The 27,888-nt window shown below is 44.5% G+C and overlaps 2 protein-coding genes across 2 annotated transcripts; both read right to left on the bottom strand.

The window, feature by feature from the left end:
- Nucleotides 1–651: 651 nt before the first annotated feature.
- LOC130043883 (zinc finger protein 154-like) lies at nucleotides 652–14,751 on the bottom strand. Its single transcript, XM_056136378.1, has 3 exons — nucleotides 14,571–14,751; nucleotides 4,960–5,081; nucleotides 652–2,128 (listed from the first exon to the last, which is right to left on the bottom strand). The coding sequence occupies exons 1-3, from the start codon at nucleotides 14,624–14,626 to the stop codon at nucleotides 738–740; spliced, it is 1,569 nt and encodes a 522-aa protein (XP_055992353.1). The 5' UTR covers nucleotides 14,627–14,751; the 3' UTR covers nucleotides 652–737.
- A 338-nt stretch (nucleotides 14,752–15,089) lies between these two features.
- LOC130043871 (zinc finger protein 420-like) lies at nucleotides 15,090–27,242 on the bottom strand. Its single transcript, XM_056136358.1, has 3 exons — nucleotides 26,999–27,242; nucleotides 22,950–23,076; nucleotides 15,090–17,933 (listed from the first exon to the last, which is right to left on the bottom strand). The coding sequence occupies exons 1-3, from the start codon at nucleotides 27,125–27,127 to the stop codon at nucleotides 15,118–15,120; spliced, it is 3,072 nt and encodes a 1,023-aa protein (XP_055992333.1). The 5' UTR covers nucleotides 27,128–27,242; the 3' UTR covers nucleotides 15,090–15,117.
- Between the last annotated feature and the right edge of the window lie 646 nt (nucleotides 27,243–27,888).

Below are 27,888 nucleotides of genomic sequence, written 5' to 3'. Positions count from 1 at the left end.
CTTGAACTTGTAAAGTTTTCACACTTGGGAGAACACTGGCTTGTACTTCTAAGGAACACATTGGGAAGGCAGAATCCAACACACTATGCAGACTTGCTAGGTAAAAAAGGTAAAATGAGTTCTACTACAGAAATGTGAAACATACCTGGCAAGAGCTCTGAGTAGATTAAAAATTACAATAAGGCTTTCACATACCTGAATTTATATAAGTAGAGCCCAGCAAGCTACCGAGAGTATCTCGCCTGCACAGCAAAGCCTGGCAAGCTACCCGTGACATATTCGATATGCCAAACACAGTTACAAGTCTCACAACGGAAATGTTATTGGGCCCGCTCAAGCAAATCGATGAACGGGAGAACAGTGCTACAGTGCTACTCAGATGTATGAGGTTCAACACAAGCATGTGGCAACTTCCTAAGATATTTCCAAAGTTGGTAAATCAAATAACGAACTAGCATCTACACATTTAAGAGGCAAGCCCTCAACTGAAGGCTTTCTTCATTCATTGCGTTTACTGGGTCTTTCTATGGTGTGAATTCTATTCACTGCTAAAAAACTAGATTTTGGTTAGATGTCTCCCACACCCAACACACTCACAGCTCTTCATTCAACATAAGGACTTGGAAGGAAATAACTGTCCATGTTCGAATACTCAGAAAGTCTTTATTCAGGGTGAACATTATGGCAGTCACTGATTTGGAGCTATGGCTAAACAATTTTGCAAGCTCCCTGCACTACTAAGACCTTTCTCCAATGTGAATTCTCTGGTGCTTAATGAGGCTAGAGCTATTGCCAAAAGATTCCCCACATTCATTGCACTCATAAGGTCTTTCTCCAGTGTGAATTCTCCTGTGCTTAATAAGGCTAGAGTTTTGAGTAAAGGACTTCCTACATTCACTGCACTCATAGGGCCTTGATCCAGCATGAACTCTCTGGTGTTTTAAGAGACTGGAGCTGTAAGTAAAAAATTTTCCACATTCACTGCACTTGTAGGGCCTTTCTCCAGTGTGGACTCTCCGATGCTGAAGGAGTGCAGAGCTTTGGCTGAAAGATTTCCCACATTCATTACATTTATAAGGTCTTTCCCCACTATGAACTCGATGGTGTTCAATGAGGCTAGAGTTTTGAGTAAAGCATTTTCCACATTCATTGCACTCATAGGGTCTTGATCCAGAGTGAACTCTCTGGTGCTTTATGAGACTAGAGTGGTAAGTAAAGAACTTCCCACATTCACTGCACTCATATGGCCTTTCTCCAGTATGAACACTGTGGTGCTGAAGGAGTGCAGAGCTTTCACTAAAGGATTTCCCACACTCACTGCACTCATATGGCCTTTCACCAGTGTGAATTCGCCGATGCTTAATGAGGTTGGACTTATTGCTAAATAATTTCCCACACTGATCACACTCATGTGGCCTTGCTCCAGTGTGAACTCTCCGGTGCTGAATGAGGCTAGAGCTCTGCCTAAAGGATTTCCCACACTCCCCACATGCATATGGCTTTTCTCCAGTGTGAACTCTCCAATGGTCATTGAGGCTGTAGCTCTTGTTAAAAGATCTCCCACATTCACTGCACACATAACATCTTTCTCTAGGGAGGACTCTCTGGAAACGTACATGTGTGTATTTGTAACTGAAATCTTTTCTGCATTCTCCAGAGTTAAGGGTACTTTCCTTGTGTGTGGCTGCTCGACCTTCATTGTTCCTGTCTGACTTATCCCTGGCCTGTGTAATCTGCTGCTGAAAAGCTGAACTATCAAGGAAGTCCCTCCCAAGCTCCTTATAGGAAACAGGGTCCTCTGACAAACTGGACTGGTAGTCCTTTTGAAATGAAACTTCAACCACATTACTTCTGCAACATTTCTCTTCATTGTGCTGCTTCTGGTGAAGTCTGGCACAGAAACACAATTGTTTCTCACATGCCTGAATCTTGTAGCATTTCTGCCCACAAAGTATCCACTGGTGCTCATTCAAATGCAAAATATTTCTTAAGTCTGGGCCACACACCTCACAGGGATGAGTCTTCTGTGGAGACACATTTGCTATGGGTGCTACAACCTGTGACAATCCCTGTATAGAAATTCTTTTCTTAGAAGGTGCCTTCTCATTTTCTGCTTCACACCAACAACCTGAAAAGAAGAAATGTTGGTAAAGTATATGTTGACTACATAAATGTACATCTAACAAATCCAGGAACAAGCCCACAATATTGTTCACAAGGTATGAAAGTTGTTCAGATAAAGCTTGGGGTTGTTTTGGGGCCAGAGTGCTAGTACAGAGGTAGGGCATTTCCTTACACATGGCCAACCGGGGTTTGATGCCTGGCATCCCATATGATCGCCTCAGCCTGAGTAGAGAGCCAGGAGTAACCCCTGAGCATTGCTGGGTGTGACCCAAAAAGACAAAACAACAACAATAACAACAACAACCAATAGTACAGACAGTTAGGGCTTTTGTCTTATATGTAGCTGACCCACGTTTGATCTCCGGCATCTCATACATCCCATATGGTTCCCCAAGCACTGCCAGAAGTGATTCCTGAGTGCAGAGATAGAAGTAACCCCTGGGCACCTCTGGGTATGGCCCAAAACCAAAAATTAAAAAATTAAATCAACTGTACAGAACAGAAAAGGCCCCACAAGGCAAAGAACACAACCATGTGCTATGATACAAAATACAATTTGCTCTCTACAAACAAATTTCAAAAAAACTTTTCTGCTATAATAATGTGCAGAAAAATGTTAAGATTTGAGAAAATATGACAATGCAGCTAGTCATATTGTTAAATTCTAAAGCTAGTACTTAAGAATTATTTAAATACTAGTGAACAAATTGGTGTTGAAACTTCATACACCTGAAACTCATCACAAATATCCTTGTAACTTTTTAATTCATGGAATTTTTTTTTTTTTTTTTTTTTTGGATCATACCCAGCAATGCTCAGGGGTAATACTCCTGGCTCTGTCTCAGGAATCTGAGCTTTAGCTGCTGTACTATTGCTCTGGCCCTATGGAATTTCAATTTTAAAAACTTAATAAGAGAAGAAGAATTAAGAATACTGATACTCTTCATAATGTAACACATAGGGACCAAAGAAGAAAGTAAAGCAGATTGAGTGGTTAAGAAAAACAAGTGAGGGGACAGAGATAGTACAGTGGGTAGGGTGGTTGCTTTCCACGCAGCCCAACTGGGTTCAATCCCCTGCACCCCATATGGTCCCTGTGCCTGCCAGGAACAATTCCTGAGTGCAGAGCCATGAGTAATTCCCAAGTGTGGCCCAAAAACAAAAACAAACAAACAAAGAAATTGAGACATCAAAACAAAACAACAAGAAGACATGGACTCTAAATGGAACAGTAGCCTCAGAATAGAAGTCAAGGATACACTACAAGGGAGGCCAGAGAGACAAGGGCGCTACGGCTCATTTCGTGCATCTGGCCATCCCTGTTCAATCCTGGCACCACAAGTTCCCAGGAAAGCGTTGCTGGGTGTGGCCCTGGAGGCTCCTGAGCACTGCAGAGATGGCCCAGGGAATTACCAGCACCACATTTCTGAGCCTGTGCAGTGAACAGGAGAACTGTAGGGAAAGATTCCTGGGACTCCTGAGCACCTGGCGAGACCTTCCCACCCTTCCCCAATAGAAGAAGTTATGAGTACTGTTGCTGAGTACCAACAAAGGAAGTGAGATTAGTCAATGGCACTGGTAATATCGGACAGAGTGCTGATTTCTGCTGTGACTCTGACACGGCTCTGACATCATCTCCTTTTGAGCTCCTTGCTGTGAGTAGATTCACGTACATCATTTGACTCAAAGTGGGTTCTTCAACCCAACTCCACTTCCTCAATAAGCAAATACATGACCCTTGATAGTACAAGTACTGAAGGGAAGACAGGACCAGTGAACAGTCAAAACCAGCCTATAACCCAGAATAATGATTGTGATAGGAAATGAAATATTACAGAACACTTCACAAGAGGCTCCTGGGGCTAGAATTACAGCACAAGAATTAAGACATATCTTGCATGCAGTTGACCTTCATCACTGATACCATAAGGCTTCAAGCACTGCAGGGTGTAGCCCTGAAGGCCCAAACACTACTAAGGTAAGTCCTAGTAATACAAGACCCAGGAATAGTACTTACTCAGGTCCTCGTATTAATTCACTGGCCTGGCTGGTCAAGAATTGCCCAGTCCCCCTGGCACTGCTTGGAAGTATTGCCCATCACCATCCCTCCACCTGCCCCCTCCCCCACAAAAAAAGGGGAGGGCCTGGAATGTTCACTATGTCAGGGTAAGTTCTGACCAGAAAACATAAGAAAATGTCACCTAAGAGCTGAAGCTGTAGTACAGCAAGTTAAGCACTAGCCTTGCATGTGCCCAACCTGGTTTCAATCCCCAGCACCCCATACAGTTCCCCAAACAGCACCAGGAGTAATTCCTGAGTTCTGAGCCAGGAGAAATCTATGAACATCACTGAGTGTGACCCAAAAGCAAAACAAACAAAAAACCTAAATAAAACAAAAAAAGTCACTTAACAGAAAGTAGGAGGCCAGAGAGATAACAAAATGTGTTGGAGTACATGCTATGTGTGTGAGCCCTGGGTTCGATTTCTGATACCACGTGGCTTCTAACTGAACACAGACAGGAGTAGCCTGAGCACTGCCGGGTGTGACCCCAAAATAGAAGGATATAGAACTGCAGCACACTAGCATCTGGACAAAGGCAGAGGCAAGTAAGATAGTTAATTTCCATCAGGTTCAATATAAGACTCCTAACTCTGATTGTGCACAGAAGCTAGGACCTTGCTCCAAGCGGGAGAGAAGCAGTGCACAGAACTCAACCCAAGCAAGCACAACACCTACCCAGGGGCCCTGGGAAGGAAGCAAAGCCCAGATCTTGAACCGATGCTAGATGTGCTCTTAGGGATGGAAAGGAAAGGCAGACTAGCTCAAGACCTTACCCAGGGAGGTTATAAGTTCCAAGTTCTCCAGCATCACATCGTGGTACAGGCATTTCTCAGTCTCATCAAGCAGATCCCATTCCTCCCAGGAGAAGTACACAGCCACATCTTCAAAGGTCACTCTACCCTGACAAGATGGGAACAGACGAACCACTGCAAGCCTCTTGGAGAACTCTCAATCCCTTCCTCACTATGCCCATCCCCCTAGTACCCTGAGATCTTAAGCCCACTGATCACATGGACCAGCCATCATTAAATAGTAGTTCGTGAACAAGCAGATAGCAAAGCTCTCAGTCAAGCACTGAATCACACCAGACAATTTTGTTGGAGTGGCTAATGTCATGTAAGTGACATTACCATGTAAGGGACCTAGGATCAGTCCTACTGCCTCTCAAAGCAAGCATGACTTTTGTGAGTGAATCCCATAGCCACATACCTATGATAACACAGTCCCACCCACAAGACGATTCCTGCCCACCATGTTGCTTGTATTTTTATCACCTACTCTTCTCTGCATGGGTGAGGGCACAATTCCCATCTTGGGGTTACAGGGCTAGCCAATCACACAACACTGACCCTGTCAAAAGGAGATGGATAGTAGTTTATTGATCACATAACGGAGGAGGGCACCCTACCCACTGAGAGAGACTGCTTCCAAAGGAATGGACAGACAGCCTGCAGGATGCAAAGAATACAGAATCATGAGGGTAAGGTTTGGGCTGGGGATGTAGTGCATCAGTAGAGCACATGCCATACATTCATGAGGTCTGGGTTCAGTCCCCAGCACCACCAAAAATAAGATAAAAGAAAAAATGGGGGAATGGGGTGGGGGTGGTAGGAGGGATACTGGGAACATTGGTGGTGAAGAATGAGCACAGGTGAAGGAATGGTATTGTATGACTGAAACATAATCATGAAAGTCTGTAAGTGTATAAATGTTTCTCATGGTGATATATACATACATATATATGTGTGTGTGTATATATATATATACATATATATATATATGGCTGGAGCGATAGCACAGCGGGTAGGGCATTTGCCTTGCACGCCAGCCCACATGGCTGACCCAAGTTTGATTCCTCCACCCCTCTCGGAGAGTCTGGCAAGCTACCGCAAGCTACCGAGAGTATCTCGCCCTCATGGCAAAGCCTGGCAAGCTACCCGTGATGTATTCAATATGCCAAACACAGTAACAACAAAGTCTCATGATGGAGACATTACTGGGCCTGCTCGAGAAAATCAATGAACAACGGGAGGACAGTGATATATAGATATAGATATAGATATAGATATATAGATATATAGATACATAATATAATGAAGAATGGGGATCTCCTGGTTCCTGCCATTGGTTTATATTAACTCAGTGGGGTCCTCACCAAAATCATCACAAAATCTTGGTCCTATTGCAGTAGCTAAGTACCACCTCAACCCTGAGCACTACCCAATCTTCACTGCTATTAAGTTTCTGCATTCATTTCTGTTGTTTTGGGCCACACTCAGTGATACTCAGGGGTTACTCCTGGCTCTCACTCAGGAATCACCCCTGGAGGTGCGCGGGGACCTAATGAGGGATGGAACCTGGGTTGTCACATGCCCTAGCTGCTCTAGCTGCTGTGCTATTGCTTGAGACCCTCTGCATACAATCCACTTCACTATCAATACCTTTACTGCCTGCTACCTGTCCCAGAACAACTCTTCCTTCATGGTTTGCGTCATGATTTTTGGAGATTCTGTTTTTTTTGCCACCAACGCTGTTCTTGGTTCTGTTCTGAGAGATCAGTCTTGGAATAGTTCAGGAGACTGTTTGTGGTGCCAGGGATCAAACCAGGTCACTGCATGAAAGGAGAACTCCATATCTGCTGTACCATTTCTCCAACTCACTTCATGATTACTTATATCCTTCACCGTTACCCATGTAACTAAGCAAGACACCTAGTGCTGATCCCCTAACTTTCCCCATTTTCTGGCACCCTAACAGTTTTACCAGATTAACCAGAAAATAACTTTTCCTATATGTAACAAATAGCTCATTTACCTTGGTCCAAACAGTCATGCTGCTGCCACCCTGAATCCTTTACAGGATCTCAAAGCCTGAGTAGAGCTCCTCACTACTCTACAGGGGGGCCGAGGGGTAACCGAGGTTTGACCCCAGGGCCTCATATGCAAGGTCATCATTCTTCAACATCCCAGCTCACTTGCTCACCTTTCTGTTTTTCAAACATCTAAGAAGCTCCTGCTATTTCCTGTGAATAATATTCCTACTACCAACTTCATTTCAATCTATGGAGATTCCTTTTTCATGGTGACTAAGAAAAATAAAACCCTAGAATATTCAAGTTCTCATTTTCATTCAATCATGGTTCATATTAGAAAAACATACCTTTGAGGGTGCTTTAGGGAGTACAGGGGTAAAGTGTTTGTCAGAGTGCCAGGGAAATAGTACAGCAAAGGCAGGTGCATGCTTTGCAGGCAATCAACCAGGATTCAATCCTTAGCACTTTATATAGTGCATGAACACCATCAGGAGTGATCCCTGAGCAACTGGGGAGCTGGATCAGAGGACTTGAACACATACTTTGCATATAATAGGACCAGGTTCAACCCCCAATCACTGTATGTCACCTGAGTCCCACTAAGGATGACATATGCAACATCAAAACTTGGATAAAAAGAACCTGATGTGGTCCAAATACTCTTACCCCCAAAAGAGAAAAAATAATTGTTGAAGATAGTTTAAAAGAAAATGTACTTTGAGACCATAGAGGCAGTACAGTGGGTAGGGCGCTTGACTTGAACGCAGCTGACCGGGTTTTGATCTCAGCATCCCATATGGTCCCCCAAGAATCACCAGGAGTGATTCCTAAGTGCAGAGTCTGGAGTAATCCCTAAGTATTGCTGGGTGTACGCCCGCCTCCACCCCCTCCCCCCCCCCCCCCCCCCACCAATAATCTGCGGTCTTTTGAACAGACGTCCAGGAGCAGAAGATGCCTCTCTCTCCCGGTACACTAACTGTCACATGGGGGCTGTATCTGCTCTCTGCCTTTCCCAGGTCTCCACCATCATAACCTGAAAAATGCTGTCTCCGTCGGCTGGAGAGCACTGGAGCCTTGGTGGACTAGCTGCCTCCTCTGCGCCCAAACAGACCATCGACTCCACTCTGACTCAGCTGCACCTGCAGTGCGGGAACAGCGCAGACACCGCCCTTACGGTCCAAGGCGAACCTCCCTTCCGGAACAGGAGCATCTTCCCAAATGGGGAGACGGCCCATTAGAGCTACAGCACATGAGAAAACAGGCCTCTGTGCTGCCCTGCCTGGCCTAGGGTCCTGAGGACTGGAGGGGGAGAGCTGACTACCCAGAGTCGAGCCTTTACCTGAACTGGGGTCCTAGAGACCCTCCGCGTTGCGGCTGCCATGGGAGAGGCGGGGCACGGGCTAAAGGGAGCTGAGGTTCCAACCCATCTTAGCGCGGGTCCGAAAGGCGTCGCCCAGCCTCACACCTGCTCTGCCGAACTCCCAGATCGAGTCTCCCCAGTTGTTCCGAACACTGATAAAACAAAAGGCCTAATTCCTAACCTAGACGCCAAGAGGCTGACGAAAGTCCTGCGCTCACGTATGAGACGCAGAGAAACCTCCTCTCCTTAGAGCGTTCATTGGATAGTAACGCTGCCGCCCGACTCAGAGGATCCTGGGAAATGTAGTCCAGCGTGAGCTTGACCAAAGACCCCTCGGGAGACGTGCATTCCGCAGAGGTAAATCCATGTGGCATTAGGGAATAAAACAGGAACCCAAGTCAAGTGACCGCCTTCTGAAATATCTAAATGAGCTAGGCTGATCCATTGAAGGCCCCACAACCACACCTCTCCTGGCTCTGCACTCGGGAATTACTTTTGTACTGGCCTTGCTCAGGGGACCATACGGGACGCCAGGAATCATACCTGGGTTAGCCACATGGAAGGAAAGCACCTTATTCATACTATCTCTCAAGTACATACCCGCCACCTCAATTCTTCCTCTTACAGATTACCCACAGAGTTCTAACAAAATGTCTAATTCAGGTTCTTGCAGAAAGCTGTTTGCTTTTGGACAAACCAGCTGTGTTACGCCTAGCTCTGTGCTCTGGAATAACTGTAGGTTTTGGGGACCAAACCTGGTCAGTTGCTTGCAAGGAAAATGCTTTACCAGATGTACCCTCTGTGGCTTGCTAGTGAGTTTTCCTAGTGTACTATTTTTTTTTTAATTTAAATTTTGGCACCATACATGGAGGTTTCTCAGAATTTGCCCGGGCTCTATGGTCAAGGATCACTCACATGGCACCAAAGATCGAACCAAGTAGCAGAATGGGCATGCAAGGCAAACAACTTATCCAGACCTCTGATCCCAGTAAGTGTACTTTCAAGTTTTTCTTTCAGGTTTCTCTAGATTTAAGAATTCTTTTTAAATCACTTGCAATAGTTATTTTAATACTGAAAGTTATTTTCTTTAAGAATAATTATAAACACACAATCCAAGTAAATAGCAATGCTGTAGGCATTTTATTAACATTTTCAGAAACTAGGCTGGAGGAATAGTACAAGGGGTAGAGTACTTGCATTGCAGATAACCTCGTTTGACTCCCAGCAACCCCTATGGTCCCCTGGGCCCTTCAGGAGTGATCCTGTCTGCACAACCAGGAATAACTCTTGAGCACTGCTTGAGAATCGAACCCAAAATACATCTCCAAACCATTCTCTCTTTCTCTCTCTCTCTATATATATATAAAACTTGTACTGTTTTGCCTGCAGGAGCTCAATTTAATCCAAGGCATTGCTCCAGGAATAGCTCCTGAGCATCTCTAAGTGTGACCGCAGAATCTCAAAACTTCCTCTGCATTTTTTTTTTTGAGGATCTAAGAGGGAAAAATGACTTGTTATTTTGGGGATCAAACTCGAGTTGGCCACATACAAGGCAAATACCCTACCCACTATACTACCTCTAAGGCCTAAGGATGACTTTTTTGGGGGGGAGAAAGGGGAAATTTTTGGCCACATCTGGTGATTCTCAGGAATTACTCCTGGAGGTGCTTCAGAGGCAAGAGAGGAACAGGGTACATTTCTTTCTTTGGTTTTGAAGCCACACCCATTAATACTCAGGAATTATCCCTAGCTCTGCCCTCAGGCTCTGGCAGTGCTTGGAGAACCATATGTGATACTCAGGATCAACCCTGGGTAACAATGTGTAAGGCAAATGTCATTTGCTATACTATCTCTCTGACCCTTTTTTCCCCTTCTTTTTGGGTCACACCCGGCGATGCACAGGGATTATTCCTGGCTCTACTCAGGAATTACTCCTGGCGGTGCTCAGGGGACCATATGGGATGTGGGAATTGAACCAGGGTTGGCCCTGTGCAAGGCAAATGCCCTACCTGCTGTGCTATCGCTCCAGCCACGCTAAGGATTACTTTTAATAAGTAAAAAATACCTAAATACCTGAATTAACAAAGTAACTGGATTAATAATTTTGCTTTTCTTTTTGTTTTAGGGCCCCACTTGGCAATGTTCAGGAATCACTCGTGGTAATGGGTACTCAAGGGATTATAACGGGATGCCAAGGATAGAACTTGCATCAGCCACATGTAAGACACCCCATGTGCACTATTGCTCTGGTTCCGACTTTACATTTCTCTAACACAAACAGAATTTTTTTTGCAAAACTTATGAAGATAATTCAACAGTTATGGCAAGCAGACAACAGGAAAAAGATTTTTTAGTACTAAATAAGTAAAAATATTTCTGAGGAGCAGAGAGATGGCTCAACAGACTTCAGAGCATGGCAGCACCACCTGTTATCCCATGTACAGCCAAGAGGAATCCTGAACACCAGGTTCCAAAACCATGTTCCAAGTACATGCTCCAAAACCAAATAGAATTAAAATATTTCTTAAAAGGGCTGTGGAGACCAATAAACCTGATTTGCATATAGGAGTCCTAAGTTTGATCCCCAACACTGCATGATCTCGAGAGTCCTGAAGTGACACTCAAGCAATGATCTAGAGGTAGCCCTTGAGCAATGTGTGGCCCCCAAACCAAAATCAAACCCCAAAAAACTATTTTCTGAGATCATTTACCAACTGATGCTTTTGCTCTTAGTGTTGATTACAGTGGTAAGTGATTCAGAGGAAAAACAAGGTCAGGAAGTGAGGAAAAAAGAGGTGAACAAGAGATGCGTAAGGAGAAAATCCAGATGTTGGTGAAGGTGCAATAATTCTGTTAATCAAAACCATGAAACATTATTGTATTCATAATAATAGAAACCACAATTAAAAATGAAAAATAAAAACTAAGGTGTAGCATTATACATTCATGGATTTGGTAAAATTTCACAATAAATACACTGATTTACATGGCATTCTATAAAATCAGAACTGTAGCACTGTCCTCCCATTGTTCATTAATTTGTTCAAGCGGGCACCAGTAACGTCTCACAACAAATTGTGACTTGTTATTACTGTTTTTGGCATATCAAATACACCACGACTAGCTTGCCAGGCACTGCTGTGCGGGCTAGATACTCTCGGTAGCTTGCTGAGCTCTCTGAGAGGGGCAGAAGAATCGAATGCAGGTGTTCGATTCCCAGCATCCCATATGGTTCCCAGAGCACCGCCAGGAGTGATTTTGAGTACATAAGCCAGGAGTAACACCTGTGCACCCCTGGGTGTGACCCAAAAAGGAAAAAATAAAATTAAAAAACCAATCTAGCTTTAAACTAATAGAACAAATTCTTTCATAAGTCTGAATAATAACCATTCAGTTAATTTTTATCACTAATAAAAGGCAGACTAGACCTCCCAGTGTGTGAATGAGAAGTCATGCTGTTGATATTTCCAAGATTTTGAGCACTTTTTATAATAATGTTTTATTGGAAGGAGGTTTAGAATTACTTAGCACTCTGGCACTAAATACCAATAGAAATCCCTATATACTACGACGGTAGCAGAAGCTACAACAAGAAACCCCAGTACAATTATAAATACCCCCTAGAAATATCAACAAGATTAACTTCATGCCTTGCTATAAAACAGAGCCATAAAAGAAACTTGATTTGGTTGAGGTGGGTATTTCAGTAGGGAGGAAATCAGAACTAGGATATTAATAACAATTTTTAAAACAAATTATAAAGTACAGAAAACTATAAATTAGTATTAAAGTATTTTGTTTTGTCACTATAACTGAGCCTCCTGGAACCAACGTAAATACCATTACCAGCCCTATGTCAACCAAAAGTAGAAAGGAGCCCAGATATTTCCTAGTGGAACTTTACCAACACCCCTCTATTGCAATTTAACAAGACACATCTCCAAGATGAACATCTGAAAAACTATCCTTGAAACTCTATGGAAATGCAGTTAAAAGAAAAATTAGTCTCATTGAAACAAAAATTTAAAAGGGTCAAAATGAAAATAATTCGCCAAACCAAGTATTCAGTGAAATACCAAAGAAATGAAATACCATTGGTAAATGGAAATAGTATAACAACTTTGGATCTTATTTGTATGTTCTGCAAAAATTAAATATTCATCTACCTTGTGACTCATATACTACAATCTACATTATTGACAAGAGTCCTGTAAAGAGACAAAATTAAAAAAATGAAAGAAAAAACTTAACATAAATAGCAAAATGTTTGCACCAGCTTTAAAATACTCAAAATTTAAAATAAACCAAACACCAAAAAAAGTGTAAACCAATAAATTAAGTATGGAATACACTAAAATTAGGACTATTATTCAAAACCAATGAAAAGAGGGCTAGGGAAGCAATACAGTATTTGTGCCCATGCTTCGTGTCTGGAAGGCTTGGATTTGATCCCCAGCAGGGCATCCCAGAGCAACCCCTGGAACAACCAATGACCCCTGCTAAGAGTGATGAGTATTGAGCCAGGAATACACCAGCACCCACGTGAGGCACTGATAAGAGGCTTCAAAACAAAAAGAGCTCATTAGAATGAATAACGCTTTGACTTGAAAGTGCAAAAGTAAAACAATGATTTTATGAATTAGTGGGATGAGCGACATAATATAAAAAGACCTTGACAAATATTGTCATTATATGGACTTAATCAAGATTCAAATTTTATTTATTCCAATTTTGGAGCCACACCTGGTGGTAATCAGGATATATTTCTTGACCTGTGTTTAGGAGTAATTCCTAAGAACTCACAGGACCATGTAGTGTGCCTGGAATTCAAACCGGGGTCAGACACATGCAGAGCAAGTACCTTACCTCCTATCATCTATCCTGGCCTTGAATTCCAGTTTATATGCATGTCAAAACTCATCAAATGCTGCCTGGTGATGGATCTAGTGGTAGATCCATTTTGGAAGAGTACTTGTCTTGCACATAGGAGGTCCTGGATTTGATATCCAGTATCACACCCCCCCCCAAAAAAAAAACCCATAAAGTATTACACATTAACTATATGCAGGCTATTACATGTAAGTCGTATTTTAAAATATGATAACAAACCTGATAGCCCAATATTGTCTTTCCCATGTATTTTCTCATACCCATGTAGGGACTACAAATCCCTTCTTCCCTCCTCCATTCCTGGGTATTAATGCCTTCTGGTAACACTGAACAGTTACATGTATCTACAAAAAGTAATGGTTGAGGGGCTGTGCAATAGCAAAGCTTGTAGGGCGCTTGCCTTGCACGCAGCCAACACAAATTCAATCCCTGGCATCCCATATGGTCCCCTGAGTACCACCGGGAGTAGTTGCTGATGCAGAGCCAGGAGTAACCCCTGAGGATCACTGGGTATGACCGCAAAAGCAAAAAAAAATAATAAAATAAATAAATAAAAAAAATTTTAAAAAGAAACCAAAAAAACCCTAATCGTGGATACTATTTTTTGACAATGACTTCGGTGGAACAAGCCAGGAGGTCCACAATTTTGAGTACATGTTGATCCAGAGTGTTGAGTACATTCTGATCCTATAGTCACTGTCACAGACACATCCCATCAGGTTGACATTAACTTCCTCTTCCCCACTCTCATGAATTCTGTACTTGTGATATTTGGTGCTGACCACTTATCAGTGATCCTGCAGAAGTGTACCGGGGACTCAGGACACAGTACTGCAATGGTGATCATGCCTTGAGAAATGGGGGGAAATCATAGTTTCAAAAACATTTAAAATTTCTCATACCTTTCCCTATGATCACTGAGCTGCCTAAAACTTGCAGCATCCATGCCTTCTGTGGAGCAGAGCGCAGAGCCACGTAGGAGATTATGGGCAAGAAAGTAAAACTGTTCAGTTAGCAAGTCATTTTCTGCCATCACACTATCACTCTTCAGACAGAGGAGGAAGTTTGAAAGAGTTGTTCATCCCCCTTCATACTTTTAAGAGGCTAAATCTATAAATTACTCACAAGTGGGGCTGGAGCGATAGTACAGCGGGTAAGGCATTTGCCTTGCATGCAGCCGACCCAGGTTCAATTCCCAGCATCCCATATGGTCCCCTGAGCACCACCAGGAGCAATTCCTGAGTGTAATGCCAGGAGTAACCCCTGTGCATCGCCGGGTGTGACCCAAAAAGCCAAAAAATAAAATAAAATAAATTACTCACAAGGTAAACAGAACATCCAAGATTAAAGAGAATGTAAATGGTGAGGCTGTGATCATTGTACAAATAAACGCTATGTGTTAGGCAGGTCCAAAGTGAAAGGTAAAAAATTTCAGAATATATCCCTGGAGAAGTTAGTTATTCTCTGTAAGCTGTCAGCTTGAGACATGGTACTGTCTGGAGTTAACACTGATTCAGGCTCATGCCTGCTTCAACATGGGGTGGTAAAGCCGATATCCTAAGGGTTCAGGTTAATCTGCTTCAATATATGGAGGAACAATTAGCTTTCTTGAGAACACTGGAAGTTGACTGATGTACTCTCTGCCAGAGAGCAGAGTTGTGAAATAGCTTTTGCCACACAAATCAGTGGTGACAAAAGTTCGTAAAGAACCTTAGGAAGTGTACGAAGTATGACTTAAGAGCCTTCCCAAATAACTGAAATTGTGGAGAATGCCCACTAATCATGTTCAGGTGCATGAAATCCAACTCAGACAGATACTTTCAAGAGTTCTCTGGTATTATTATAATGAACTGCACATTCATATCACGTCTAAGTTCTTTCTCTAGTGTGAACTTTCTGATGTTGAGAGAGGGTAGATTTTCGCATAAAAAACTTTCCACATTCAGTGCATTCATAAGGCTTTACTCCAGTGTGACCTCTTCGATGCTGACTGAATTGGGAACTATCTCTAAATGACTTGCCACATTCACTGCACTCATATGGCCTTTCTCCAGTGTGAACTCTTTGATGGTAACGTAGTTTGGAGCTAGTGATAAATGATTTTCCACATTCATTGCACTCATAAGGACGATCTCCAGAGTGAACTCTCTGATGGTAACGGAGGGTAGAACTAGACGTAAAAGATTTCCCACATTGACTGCACTCATAAGGTCGTTTTCCTGCATGAACTCTCTGATGGTAAGAGAGGGTGGCACTACTGGTAAATGATTTCCCACATTGATTGCACACATATGGCCTTTCTCCAGTGTGCACTCTCTGGTGTCGAATCAGAATTGAGCTGTTAGTAAAAGATTTCCCACATTCACCACACACATAAGGTTTTTCTCCTTTGTGAACTCTCTGATGATAACTGAGGCCAGAGAGAGAGGTAAAAGATTTCCCACATGCCCTACACGCATAAGACCTGTCTCTATCATGAATTTTCTGGTGTATTGAGAGGGAAGATTTGTGGATAAAGGCTTTCCCACATTCACTGCACTCATAAGGTCTTTCACCAGTGTGACCTCTCTGGTGTTTATTGAATTGGGATTTATCTTTAAAGGATTTCCCACATTCATTGCACTCATAAGGCCTTTCTCCAGTGTGAACTCTGTGATGGTAACGGAGGCTAGCACTGAAAGTAAAAGTTTTCCCACATTCACCACATTCATAAGGCCTTTCTCCTGTGTGAGCTCTCTGATGATAACGAAGAGTGGAACTAGAAGTAAATGATTTCCCACATTCGCTGCATTCATAAGGTCGTTTTCCTGCATGAACTCTCTGATGATAACAGAGGGTGGAACTACAGGTAAAAGATTTCCCACACTCATTGCATACATAAGGCTTTTCTCCTGTGTGAACTCTCTGGTGCTGAATAAGTGTCCACTTATTATTGAAAGATTTCCCACATTCATTGCACTGGTATGGCCTTTCTCCTGTGTGAACTCTCTGATGTAAAGTGAGGTTATTTCTTCGAATAAAGGATTTTCCACACTCATTACACTCATAAGGCCTTTCTCCAGAATGAACTTTCTGGTGATAACGAAGGTCAGAGCGAGAGATAAAAGATTTTCCACATTCAGTGCACTTATAAGGTCTTTCTCCTGAGTGAACACTCTGATGATAACGGAGGGCAGAGCTGGTGGTAAAAGACCTACTACACTCACTGCACTCATAAGGTCGTTCTCCAAGGTGACCTCTTTGATGATACTGGAGGGTGGAGCTACAGGTAAAAGACTTCCCACACTTATTGCACATATACGGTTTTTCCCCAGTGTGAATTCTTCGGTGTCGAATGAGTGTCCACCTATTGTTAAAAGATTTTCCACAATCAGTACACTCATAAGGCTTTTCTCCAGTGTGGACTCTGTGATGATAGCGAAGGCTGGAGCTGAATGTAAAAGATTTTCCACATTCATTACATTCAAAAGGCCTTTCTCCTGAGTGAACTCTTAGATGTATAATTAAGTTATTTCTTCTGGTAAAGGACTTCCCACATTCAGTACACTCATAAGGCCTTTCTCCAGTGTGAACTCTGTGATGGTAACGAAGAGCAGTACGAGTGATAAAAGATTTCCCACATTCATTGCACTCAAAAGGTCTTTCTCCAGAATGAACTCTCTGATGATAACGAAGGTCAGGCTTAGAAATAAAGGATTTCCCACATTCTGCACACTCATAAGGCCTTTCTCCTGTGTGAGATCTCTGATGATAACTAAGGGCAGAAAGAGAGGTAAAAGATTTCCCACAGTCACTACACTTGTAAGGCTTTTCTCCAGTCTTAACTTTCCTATGGCGAATGAACACTGAACTATAGCTTTTATATTTTGCACAGTCACTGCACACATAGCAGTTTTCTTGGTTGTAACATCTCTGGGCATAAATGAGTGCAGATTTTTGGCTTAACGACTTCCCACATTTGCTGCACTTGTACTGCCTTTCCCCAGAATGAATTCTTTGATGTTGATTAAGGGTTGAACTTAACTTAAAAGATTTACCACATTCACTACAATTATAAAGCTTTTTTCCATTATGCAGTCTCTGGTGCATAATAAATGATAATTTGTATCTGAAGGTTTTCCCACATATACTGCACATAAAAACCTCTTGTCCATTCTGAACATTCTGATCTGGAACCAGTGTATGTTTGGGATCAAAGGTTTTCTTGCATTCTTCCAAAGTGCGGGGACTTTTGCCTTGTAATGTTCTATGCTGGATGTTTTCCTTTGACTTATCCCTAGTTAGAGTGTTCTGTTCTTGGAGCCGTCCTAAGATGGCCAGAGAGTCACTCCCACTTTCCTCAAACTCAAAAGGTTCTCGTAACTCTTGGAAACAACCATTCTGACCAAACGAGGCTACATCTAAACTGCTTCTGAAGCATTTTTCTCCCATGTGCTGCTCCTGATGCTGCTGCTTTGCACTGAAATAAAGTCTTTCTGCACATGCTCCATACCTGAACAACTTTTGACTGGGTTGAGTTCCCTGATGCTCAGCCATGAGAGAAATGTGTTTCAGTATGGGGCTATAAATCTTGCAGCGGGTCTTTGGGGAAGATGAAGCTGGCCAGGAAGTCCTGGTCTGTGACAGGCTTTCAAAAACACTCTGTTGTAAAGGGGACTCTGCATCTTCTTCTCCACAGCAGCAGCCTGTAGTCCGGGAAAAAGAACAAAAACTGGTCAAATGAATGCTGATTGTTCCTACATCTGTCACATGTAGGAAGAAGCTTACAGTAGGTTTTCCATAAATGAGCTAGAATCAGATGAAGGAGTGGCTAAGTGTCATCCATGACTGGCCGCCAAGGTTACAAAATGGTAGAGAGTAGAAAGAGAAGAGAGACACAAGTGAAACATGATGCAAGAAGGCAGGTTGACTCAACCAAAGTCTCTGCCAAGCGTCCAGTGTCTCTGCCTTCCTGAACTATATTGTGTATTGTAGCTGGGGTAATTGAATAGATCCGAGCCTATGAAAATCCCATTGCAATGGGTTAGCTGCTATTCAGGCTCACATTTTGGGTTTGTGATCATCTCAATATGTGATCAACGAATGACAAGTGCTATAGCAAGAGCAGTGACAGAGATGGGGGAGGTGAAATGTGCAGCCCCAAAGGACAGACATCCAGGGCGGGAAGTCAGTGGTAAAGGTGAAGTGTATGTGGGGCTGGAGAGGTAGTACAGGGGTAGGGCACTTGCCTTGCACTCAGGTGACCTGGTTTCAATCCCTGGCACCCCACCTGGTTCCCCATGCACTGTCAGGAGTCATTCCTGAGTGCAGTCAGCAGTAACCACTGAGTAACTCTTGGTGTGCCCACCTCCCACCCTATCCCCCCAAGAAGTGACAAGCATAGGGCCAGATGGTACAGGAGATAAAGTGACTTCCTTGCATTCAACCAAAGTATGAACCTTGGCACATGGACCACCAGAAGTGATCCCTGAGCACAGAAACAGGAGTAAACCCTGAGCACTGCCACCTATCACCATGCTCCTGCACCTCCCCCCCCACATACATGGAAAGGATAAAATGATGAGTGTTAACACAGTTATTAACAAAAGGGAAAAAATATCGCAATCACAGAAAGGAATTGTAGAAATTAAATGTGGGAAATAGCAACATAAACTGGTTGAGGTGTAATATTTTTGTTTCTTTGTGTTTGGGCCTGGGCTGGAGGGATAGCACAGCGGGTAGGGTGTTTGCCTTGCATGTGGCTGACCTAGCCAACCTGGCCAATCCGAGTTCGAGTCCTCCGCCTCTCTCGGAGAGCCTGGAAAGCTACCGAGAGTATCTTGCCTGCACGAGCTAATCGATGAACAACGGGAGGACAGTGCAGTACAGTGCAGTGTTTGGGTCACACCTGGCTTTGCTCAGAGCTTACTTCAGTATCAGAGACCAAATAGATGTCTGGGATCAAATCAGGCAGGAAGCATGCAAAGCAGGCGCCATACACACTCCAGCCCCCTTAAACTGGTCAAAAAAAAGTTCCTGCTAAAAACATAGCCTTGACATTGATGTTATCAGTTATTCACAGGAGTGCATCCTGCCTGTGCCCACCTTGTGATGGCTGCATAACAGCCATCCTCTGATCCAAGTCTTCACCTAAGCCTAAATCTGAGACATAGTTACAGAAGTATAAGGAAAAACAGGATTAAGTGAAGAACCAATGTCCAGAGCAAGTCCCACAAAACAGATACAGAGAAGAGATTTAGGTAACATAGATCAAAGCAACCTTTACTAGCAACAGAAACCAATTTGTAACAAAGAAAAGTGGTTCCTAGAAGGCTTAAGAAACCAGGGAAGGAGCAGAGAGATGGCTCAAAGTGGTGGAGCACATGTCCTGGGTTAAAACCATGGCACCTCAAGGTCCCATGAATATTTTAGGTGGTAGTTTCTCAATAACCACCCCAATTGAACCCTGTTGTCACAACACAGTGGAACGTGAAAATAATTTTTTTTTAAAAAAGCACAAGGGGATCAGAGACAGTTCAGTGGGTAAGGGCACTTGGGTTTGGTCCTTAGAAGCTCATATGGTCCCCCAAGCCCAAAAGGAGTGATACTGAGCTCAGTGTCAGGAGTAAGCCTGGAGCACAGTCAAATTGTGACCCAAAAATACAAAAGCAAAATCACAAACAGACAAGATCATACTCAGTATAGGGGATAGGAAATAGTAGAAGGACTCAGTATAATCTTCAAACCAAATGGCTACAGGATGCAGTACTAGAGACCCCCAGCTTTACTGGGTCATGCCCTGTCAGGAGCGAACCCCGGGCACAGTTAAGCATAAGCCAAAAATTAAAATAAATAAATAAAAACATGGATGAACCAGAGAAAGTGTGTAAAGTGAAGCTCTCGCTTCGCATTATGGATACTGGGATAGAGACCCCGGATCCAACACCAACCAGGATCACCCTAGCAGAGAACCAGGAACTGCCTGAGTACCGCTGGGTGTTGCCCCAAACAATAAAAGATTCTTGGTAATAGCTATGAAATAAAGCCAATGGCTCTACAAAATATTCCAAGGGCACATACCGCGGCATTGGCAAATACTCTGTGCACTCTCCAAAGGATCCTAGCAGACATGACCTCATGAGGCCCTCAGGAGAACCTGCTACAGCAGATACCTGCAGTGTGTATAGCAGAGGATGTAATGTTTACAGCGTATGCACACCTGGATGTTTTCACAAGAAAGAAAACCTTCCCACTACACTAACTCATCAACAATTGGGTTAGAGCCATAATACAGCACATATGATACTTGCCTTGCATGTGGCATATCCAGGTTCAATCCCCGGATCCTATCAAATCCCCCAAATCCCGACAGGACCAGGACTGATCCCTGAGTGTATAGTCAAGAGTAAGCCCTGAGCACCACCGGGAATGTGTAAATGAATAAAGTCATCAACAATCATCAGTACGTGGACTTACCAGAGAGCATGTTAAGGCACCCCTTCCCAGGCCAGAAATAATACAGGGGGTATAGCACTTGCTTTGCATATGGCTGACCCTGGTTCAATGCCACAGGAGTGACCCCTTGACCCCTGAGCGCAGAGCCAAGAGTAAGCCCCGAGCACTGTCAACTGTGGACCAAAAACTAAAAAATAAAAAAGCTTTTTAAAAGTGCTAGCCCTTGGGGCTGGAGTGACAGCACAGCGGGTAGGGCGTTTGCCTTGCACGCGGCCGATCCAGGTTCGATTCCCAGAATCTCATATGGTCCCCTGAGCACCGCCAGGAGTAATTCCTGCGTGCAGAGCCAGGAGTAACCCCTGTGTATTGCCAGGTGTGACCTAAAAAGCAAGAAAAAAAAAACCACACACACACACACAAAAAAAACCCCACAAAAATGTTATCTATACATTAAGATGAATAAGTCTCAAAGATGTAAAGTATAACATGGTGTCCCTAATTAATGATGCATCTTACACTGAAATTTACTGAAAATGTTTTTTTTTTTTTTTTGGAGGGTTAGAGGATTCTGGAGGTGATTAGAGAACCACGTTATAGCAGGTATTGAATCCAGAACTCCCATATGGAAAGCATGTACGCAGCCCACTGAGTCCTTCTCCATACTGCTCTTAAGCATATTTATCAATTTTTCTTTTGTGGGGGGATGGGCCCACAACCCCAGTGATGCTCAGGGGTTGCTCCTGGATCTGTATTCAGGAATTATTCCTGGAGGTGTTCAGTGAACCATATGGGATGTTGGAGATGAAACCTAGGTTGTATATACCTCACCTACTATATTATCTTTCAAGGCCCCTCTAAACAAAATTGTTAAAAGAGTAACTAGGATGGGGCTGGAATGATAATACTGCAGGTAGGACACTTGCCTTGCATACAGCTGACATGGGTTGAATCCCAGGCACCCCACAGAGTCCCTAAGCACTGCCAGAAGTGGCCCACAAGTGAAGAGCCAGGTATAAGAGACCTTTAAGAGGTGACAAGGGGCTGGAGCAATAACACAGTGCGTAGGGCGTTTGCGTTGCACACGGCCAACCTGGGTTCAATTCCCCGAGTACTGCCAGGAGTAATTCCTGAGTGCAGAGTCAGGAGTAACCCCTGTGCATCGCTGGGTGTGACCCCCCCAAAAAAAAAGGTGACAAATATTCAATTAATTTCACTGTAGTAATTGATTCACAATGCACACAAATATCAAATCATCACACTATACACTACTTTTTATTTTTTGGTTTTTCTTTTGTACCACATAAAATGGTACCCAGGGATCACTCCTAGTGGAGCACGGAGGTTCACCATAAAGCATATGAGGTGCTGGTCAGCCTCATGCAAGGCAGGTATCCTCCTCACTGTACTATCACTCTGACCTAATATACACCTTAAATATCCACATTGCTTTTGGGTCACACAAGGTAGTGCTCAAAGCTTACAACTTGCTCTAAACTCTGGGGTAACTCCTGGCAGGGCTTGTAGGACCATATGGAGTGCTGGGGATCAAATTTGGATCAGTCCCATGCAAGGCTAGCACCTTACCCCTGTACCATCTCTTCGTAACAAATTCATACAACATTTTGTGTTTTTGAACCACACCCAACAGAGTTCAGTGGTTACTCCTGGCCCTATACTCAGAAGACACCTCTAGCAGTGCTTGGGACCATATGGAATGCTGGGAATTAAACTTGGGTCGGTAGCATGCCAGGCAAACACCCTACCCACTGTACTATTGTTCCGGCCCCCCAAATATATACAATCTTAAAGCTTAGCAATACAGAAGCCTGAAATAAAAGAAATCTAAGCACTTTAAATTGTGCAGAAGGGTAATAAAGTAGTTCATGGTTCAGGAAAGCAGTGACTATTACATAATCTATATTCCTGTAACATAAAAATATAGATCAGAAAAAAAGTATTAACTAAAAAATTTTTTTAGTTTAAAGTTTTTTAATTTAAAGCCTGTTCTATAAAAGTAATCTGGATCAGAACACAGTGACTCAGAGTAAACACTGATGGATCACTGCAAACACAGTCAATCCTTGTCTGAATGCTTACAAAATGCAGGTTTGTAGGAGCTAAGCAAAGAAACTAGTTCTAACAACACAAACAAGTACCCCTAAAAACCGGGGAAGTAAGCACTTTCAAAGAATCACATACAAGAAAGAATTGCTAAAGCAATGAGCTGAGCCTCATCCAGGTCTCTGGGGAGGCTGTCAAAATCTTACCCAGTGAAGATACGAGAGCAAAATTTTCCAGCATCACATCGATGTATAAGTGTCTTTGATTCTCATCAAGGAGTCTCCATTCCTCCCGAGAGAAGTATACAGCAATGTCCTCAAAGGTCACGCTGTCCTGTTCAGATGGAAACAGATGACATTATCAACACTCTTAGCAAACACAATTTATCTTGCCAATATTTACTGCAGGCTTATCCTCCTCCAGACCTCAAAGGAAGTACAAGTCCTAGTGCCAATGATGCTATGAAATTCTCAGGGTCTCTTTCAGCTCTTAGAAACAGCAGGCAAGGACAGGGGCACACACAGATATAATCCAAATTCTGGCACTGCCCTAATGGGTATCACCCATCCTGCCACTCAGTTTTGCTGGGGTCTCCTTGATGGTAATCCCAATGCATTGGCAACTGTGTGGTCATACTTGCTCTTAATGTGCACTAAATTTGTAGGATGTGCCTCTCTCACATCCTGAGGCCACCAGTTATACTCCCACAGTTATGATTTGGGGAAAATGCTCAAATGCTGCTTTGAGGACCTAGAAGGTATCCATTTCTACTTCAGTATTAGTGACCCTGAAGCACACTGAACTGCAGATAACCAACGCTTTTCCGTTTCTGTGCTGTACTTACCCATCAGCAGCCATAACACCCCTCTTTCACTCCCTGAGCCTTGATGGTCTCCTGACAGGCACAGGAACTCACATATGACATCTGCCCCAGATCTGTCTCTTTATTTTTGCTTTTTGGATCACACCCGGCGGTGCACACGGGTTACTCCTGGTTCATGCACTCAAGAATTACTCCTGGTGGGGCTGGAGCAATAGCACAGCAGGTAGGGCGTTTGCCTTGCATGTGGCCAACCTGGGTTCGAATCCCAGCATCCCATATGGTCCAATAGTAGCAGAAACAAAACCATGAAAAAGTATCTTAGAGGGGCTGGAGCACAGCAGGTAGGGCATTTGCCTTGCAAGCAGTTGACCCGAGTTTGATTCCCAGCATCCCATATGGTCCCCTGAGCACTGCCAGGAGTAACTCCTGAGTGCAGAGCCAGGAGTAATCCCTGTGCATCGCCGGGTGTGACCCAAAAAGCAAAAAAAAAAAAAAAAAAAAAAAAAAAAAGAATTACTCCTGGTGGTGCTTAAAGGACCACATGGGATGCTGGAAATCCAGTTGGTCACATGCAAGGCAAACGCCCTACCCACAGTGCTATCACTCCAGCCCCGAGATCTGTCTCTGATCAATGGAATAGGCAATGAGTTAAATCTACACTGAATCATACGGCTAGGCAAGAGAGATAGCAGGCCTTGTGCTTAGTCAATTGTAGGACAACACTGGTTCATCCTTTCTGCCTAGCCACAGGGAGCTTAGGTTTACTGGGTTACTCCCATCACCTTGCTCCCATTCCTCCAATTTTATTTGTAACTTCTTTCTTTGTGCTCTGTTGACTTGTAAATATTGTTTTTCCCTTCTTCTTAAGTCCTTTGCATAGTTAATTCAGGGCAATGTCCTCTTTGTATGGATACAAGACAGTTAATGCTATGCTTTTGTAACGGGAGTCAATTGACTCTGAATGATATTTTCCTCCAGGACATCTGTCCTCTCAACTTAAGCCTCAGTTGCCCTCACTTCCTAGCACCCCAAAAGTAGAGTCCCGATGAGGGACTGGATGGATCCAGGGAGCCGGTGAGCTATGATGCTACCCTGGCATTGAAATGGGTCTGGCCAAAGTGCCATAATGCTTAACTATAAGTTAAGAGCATGGTCACGGACAAATTCTGTCACGTCCAAAAAGTAGTAACTAGATTCGGACCCTGCTAGGGTTAGGAATGATTAATCTGGTCTGAGAACTGTAGTCTGAGTCTGTGGCATGATGTTCCCAGGAGAGCCTCCCTACAAGCCTCAATCTGTCTCTTACAGTGTCATACAAAAATAACTAATACTAAGAAGCAGAATTAAGATGTCAATTAAGTTATTGGACTAAGGAGAAGAGGAACATCCCTAGGTGGTGTTTCTACCCTTGAGCCTGATGGGCAGTCAGCAAGGCTTCCTTATGTTAATTTTGATACCAGACTGGGTGTAGTTCAGAGTGCTGGGGGTAGAGAGAGGAGAGAGTTGGAAAAGAGAGAGAGAGCAGGGTGGCAAGATAGAGTGCAGAAAGATGATCGGGAGAGATAGGTGGAGACGGGAATGAGGGGCAGTGTGAGACTAGAATGGGGGGCTCAGAGAGACTGGAACAGGTGCGTGGGGAGAATGAAATAAACGGCAACTGACCACCAACCACCTTGGCCCTCCTTTCCTCCTCCGTCTGCCCCATGGCAAAGGCCATCCAGGCTGGGTGAGCAGCCCGGGCCCACTGAAGGCAGGCGGCAAGAGCGAGAGCCGCCGGGGCTTTCCCCAGCTGCCCAGAGATTAAACAGTCAACCACGGTTCAGTTCCTTACCATCCCATATGATCAGTCTCCAGCAGAGCTAGGAGTCATACCTGAGAACTGAGGCAGGAGTAAATCCCAAGTAATTCCACGTGTAACCCCAAAACAATAAAGTCATTTAAGAGATAAGACACATAGTACAAGAGGTAAGGAATTGCCTTGTACGTGACCTACTTCAGTCTGACTCCTAGGCAACACATCCGGTCCCTCAGAGCACCAGCAAAGGTCACTCCTGAGCAGATGCAGGAATAATAGCCCTGGAGCAAGGCAAGGTGGGATCCAAACACAGTAAGGGGGGGCGGGGGGTAGTAACTTACAGGCTGGAGGCACAAAAAGGTTAGAGTAACTAGCCAAGGTGGTCTTGTTTTTTGTGTGTGATTTGGTTTGATGTGGGTTTTATTTTTGTTTGTTTGTTTTTTTGGCTTTCTGGGTTATAACTTGCAATGCTCAGGGGTTGGTTATTCCTGGCTCTGTAGGAGTATATTTGGGGTCTCTGTATCCTGGTGGTGGTTGGGGAAAATATGGGATGACAGAGATCCAACTGGGGTCGGCTGCAAGCAAGTCAAATGCCCTACCTGCTATACTATTGCTCAGGTCCCTAATCAAGTTTCCACCCCCCCCCCCCCAAGGTTAGGGCACAGGCTTTATGGGTAGATGGGAGGCCTAAGGTTACTTTTTGATACCACATAATATATAGAGTATAAACAAGAGCAGGCCCCAATCACCAGGGAGAAGGGAAAAATTACACATTCACTGGTGTTTCCCTTAGTCTCAGGAGACACACATGGTATTACTGAACTTTTGCTTTTTTTCCCCTCCTGCTAGTAAAACTGTGAGAAGGAGAAAGGAAAATGGAAAAAAAAGGAGAAAGGAAAATTGCACAGCAGGATCCCATCTCAGTGTGTTCCACTGTGCACCCCAGCCTGGGTTGTCTCCGTCCTCACACTCCTTGTCCCAATTTCCAGACCTACACTGCCCAAGCTATCCACCCTGTCTACACCCACAGTTCTACAAAATACTTTAACAGGGCCAATGACAAATGTGTGTAATTCATAAGGAAAACGGAATCCCCCATGAGCTCCCCAACGACCCTCCCCCCACCCCCCCCGCCCCCAGAACAGATCCCACCGGCTGTTAAGGACACGAAAAATTGGACTCAATGCAGCCTCTCTCCATTTTCAACCCGCGCCTGCTACCTCTGTGCTCCCGGCTCATCCCTGACTCTGTGCCCGGGACTCCATCTGGTGAGGCTCAAGTGATTCTGTGCAGTGCCTGGGACGGATCCGTCAGTCCAGCGGAGGCTCCTGTCCGGGCTGACCGGCGCGAACCTAAGCGACCAGGAACGCGTCTGCCCCAACAGCCGCTGCCTTCCGCCACCGACGCTTGAGCCTTGCTCTAGCCCACGTGCTCCTCGCTCCTAACGGGGCGCTACCACCCTGCGGCCCGCCTCGGTCAGTCGTTCGGACTAGCCGGCTCACCGCGAGTACGGTCCAGGGTCCCCGCCAGCCGGGACTCGCTCCTGAGCCCCAGACCCGGCCGCACAGGAGCCTCGGTGCCCGCGGGGAGCGGGATCTGGCGGGGTGGAGGCGCGGAGACGACGGGACAGCCTTTACCTGAGCCGGGGCCCGCGGTGCCACGGCCATCCGAGTCTGACGAGGAGCGAGGCCTGGGGCTGATGAAGTCGACGGACTCCAGGCATGACGGTCCCTATCCCGGAGTTGGCTCGAGGCTCCGGGCGACATTGCTGGGCCTCAGTCCGGTTCGTGCGGGGGAGATCGAGTCTCCACTAAGGCCCACCGCAGGCCTGATCACCACCGACCCTACTGAAAGATCTAGAGCCGGAAAGGAGGAGGCAAAAATGGCTGCCAAGAGACGGCCGGAAGTCCTAGCCCGCCTCCAGCGCAGGAACTGAAATGCCCCATCCGGAGCCTCATTGGTGCAGCGAGGTCCTCGCGCGCCGCCTTCTGGGCAATGTAGTCCCAAAGACTTGATCTCGCCCCGCTGTCTGGGTAATGTAGTCCGAGGACCCTAGCAAGTGCTAGAACAGGCCAGAGTTCATCTCCTGAAAGCAGTCTTCGGTGGATGAAATAGGGCTTTGTCATGAATTAGTATAGTCGGAACACATTAGTTTATTTTTATTCTTACTCGTTTACTTTTCGGAACATATTAGTTTATTTTTATTCTTACTTGTTTACTTTTTGGGTCACACCTGGTGATGCAAAGTGGTTACTCCTGCCTCATTCACTCAGGAATGACTCGCGGATGTGCTTGAGGGACCCATATGGGATGCTGAAAACTGAACCCTGATTGGCCGCATACAAGGCAAAGCCCAACCTACTGTGCTCCAGCCCCACATTAGTTTATTTTATTACTTACGAATTTATAAAGCTTTTCGGAACTCTATGCCGAGTGGGTGGTCTATAATAAAACCGAATGGCAACTGGCAGATGAAATAGTGACGTTTCCAGAATCAAAGGTCACCCTGATCCCAACATGGAAGAAA

This window comes from Sorex fumeus, unplaced genomic scaffold (genome assembly GCF_029834395.1).
Source record: "Sorex fumeus unplaced genomic scaffold, SorFum_2.1 ptg000122l, whole genome shotgun sequence".
Taxonomy (NCBI): domain Eukaryota; kingdom Metazoa; phylum Chordata; class Mammalia; order Eulipotyphla; family Soricidae; genus Sorex; species Sorex fumeus.
Note: the sequence above shows the minus strand (reverse complement) of the source record. Positions and strands in the feature narration are given on the sequence as shown.

What these genes read in the sequence shown, in the direction of transcription:
- LOC130043871 (XM_056136358.1), bottom strand. Translation starts at nt 27,127, where the DNA reads ATGTCGCCCGGAGCCTCGAGCCAACTCCGGGATAGGGACCGTCATGCC. An exon ending in CACCGCGGGCCCCGGCTCAG is followed by an intron (nt 23,077 to 26,998) that starts GTAAAGGCTGTC and finishes CCATCTGAACAG; the next exon opens with GACAGCGTGACCTTTGAGGA. An exon ending in TGCTCTCGTATCTTCACTGG is followed by an intron (nt 17,934 to 22,949) that starts GTAAGATTTTGA and finishes CCCGGACTACAG; the next exon opens with GCTGCTGCTGTGGAGAAGAA.
- LOC130043883 (XM_056136378.1), bottom strand. Translation starts at nt 14,626, where the DNA reads ATGATCACAGCCTCACCATTTACATTCTCTTTAATCTTGGATGTTCTG. An exon ending in TTGGATGTTCTGTTTACCTT is followed by an intron (nt 5,082 to 14,570) that starts GTGAGTAATTTA and finishes TTGTCAGGGTAG; the next exon opens with AGTGACCTTTGAAGATGTGG. An exon ending in GGAACTTATAACCTCCCTGG is followed by an intron (nt 2,129 to 4,959) that starts GTAAGGTCTTGA and finishes TCTTCTTTTCAG; the next exon opens with GTTGTTGGTGTGAAGCAGAA.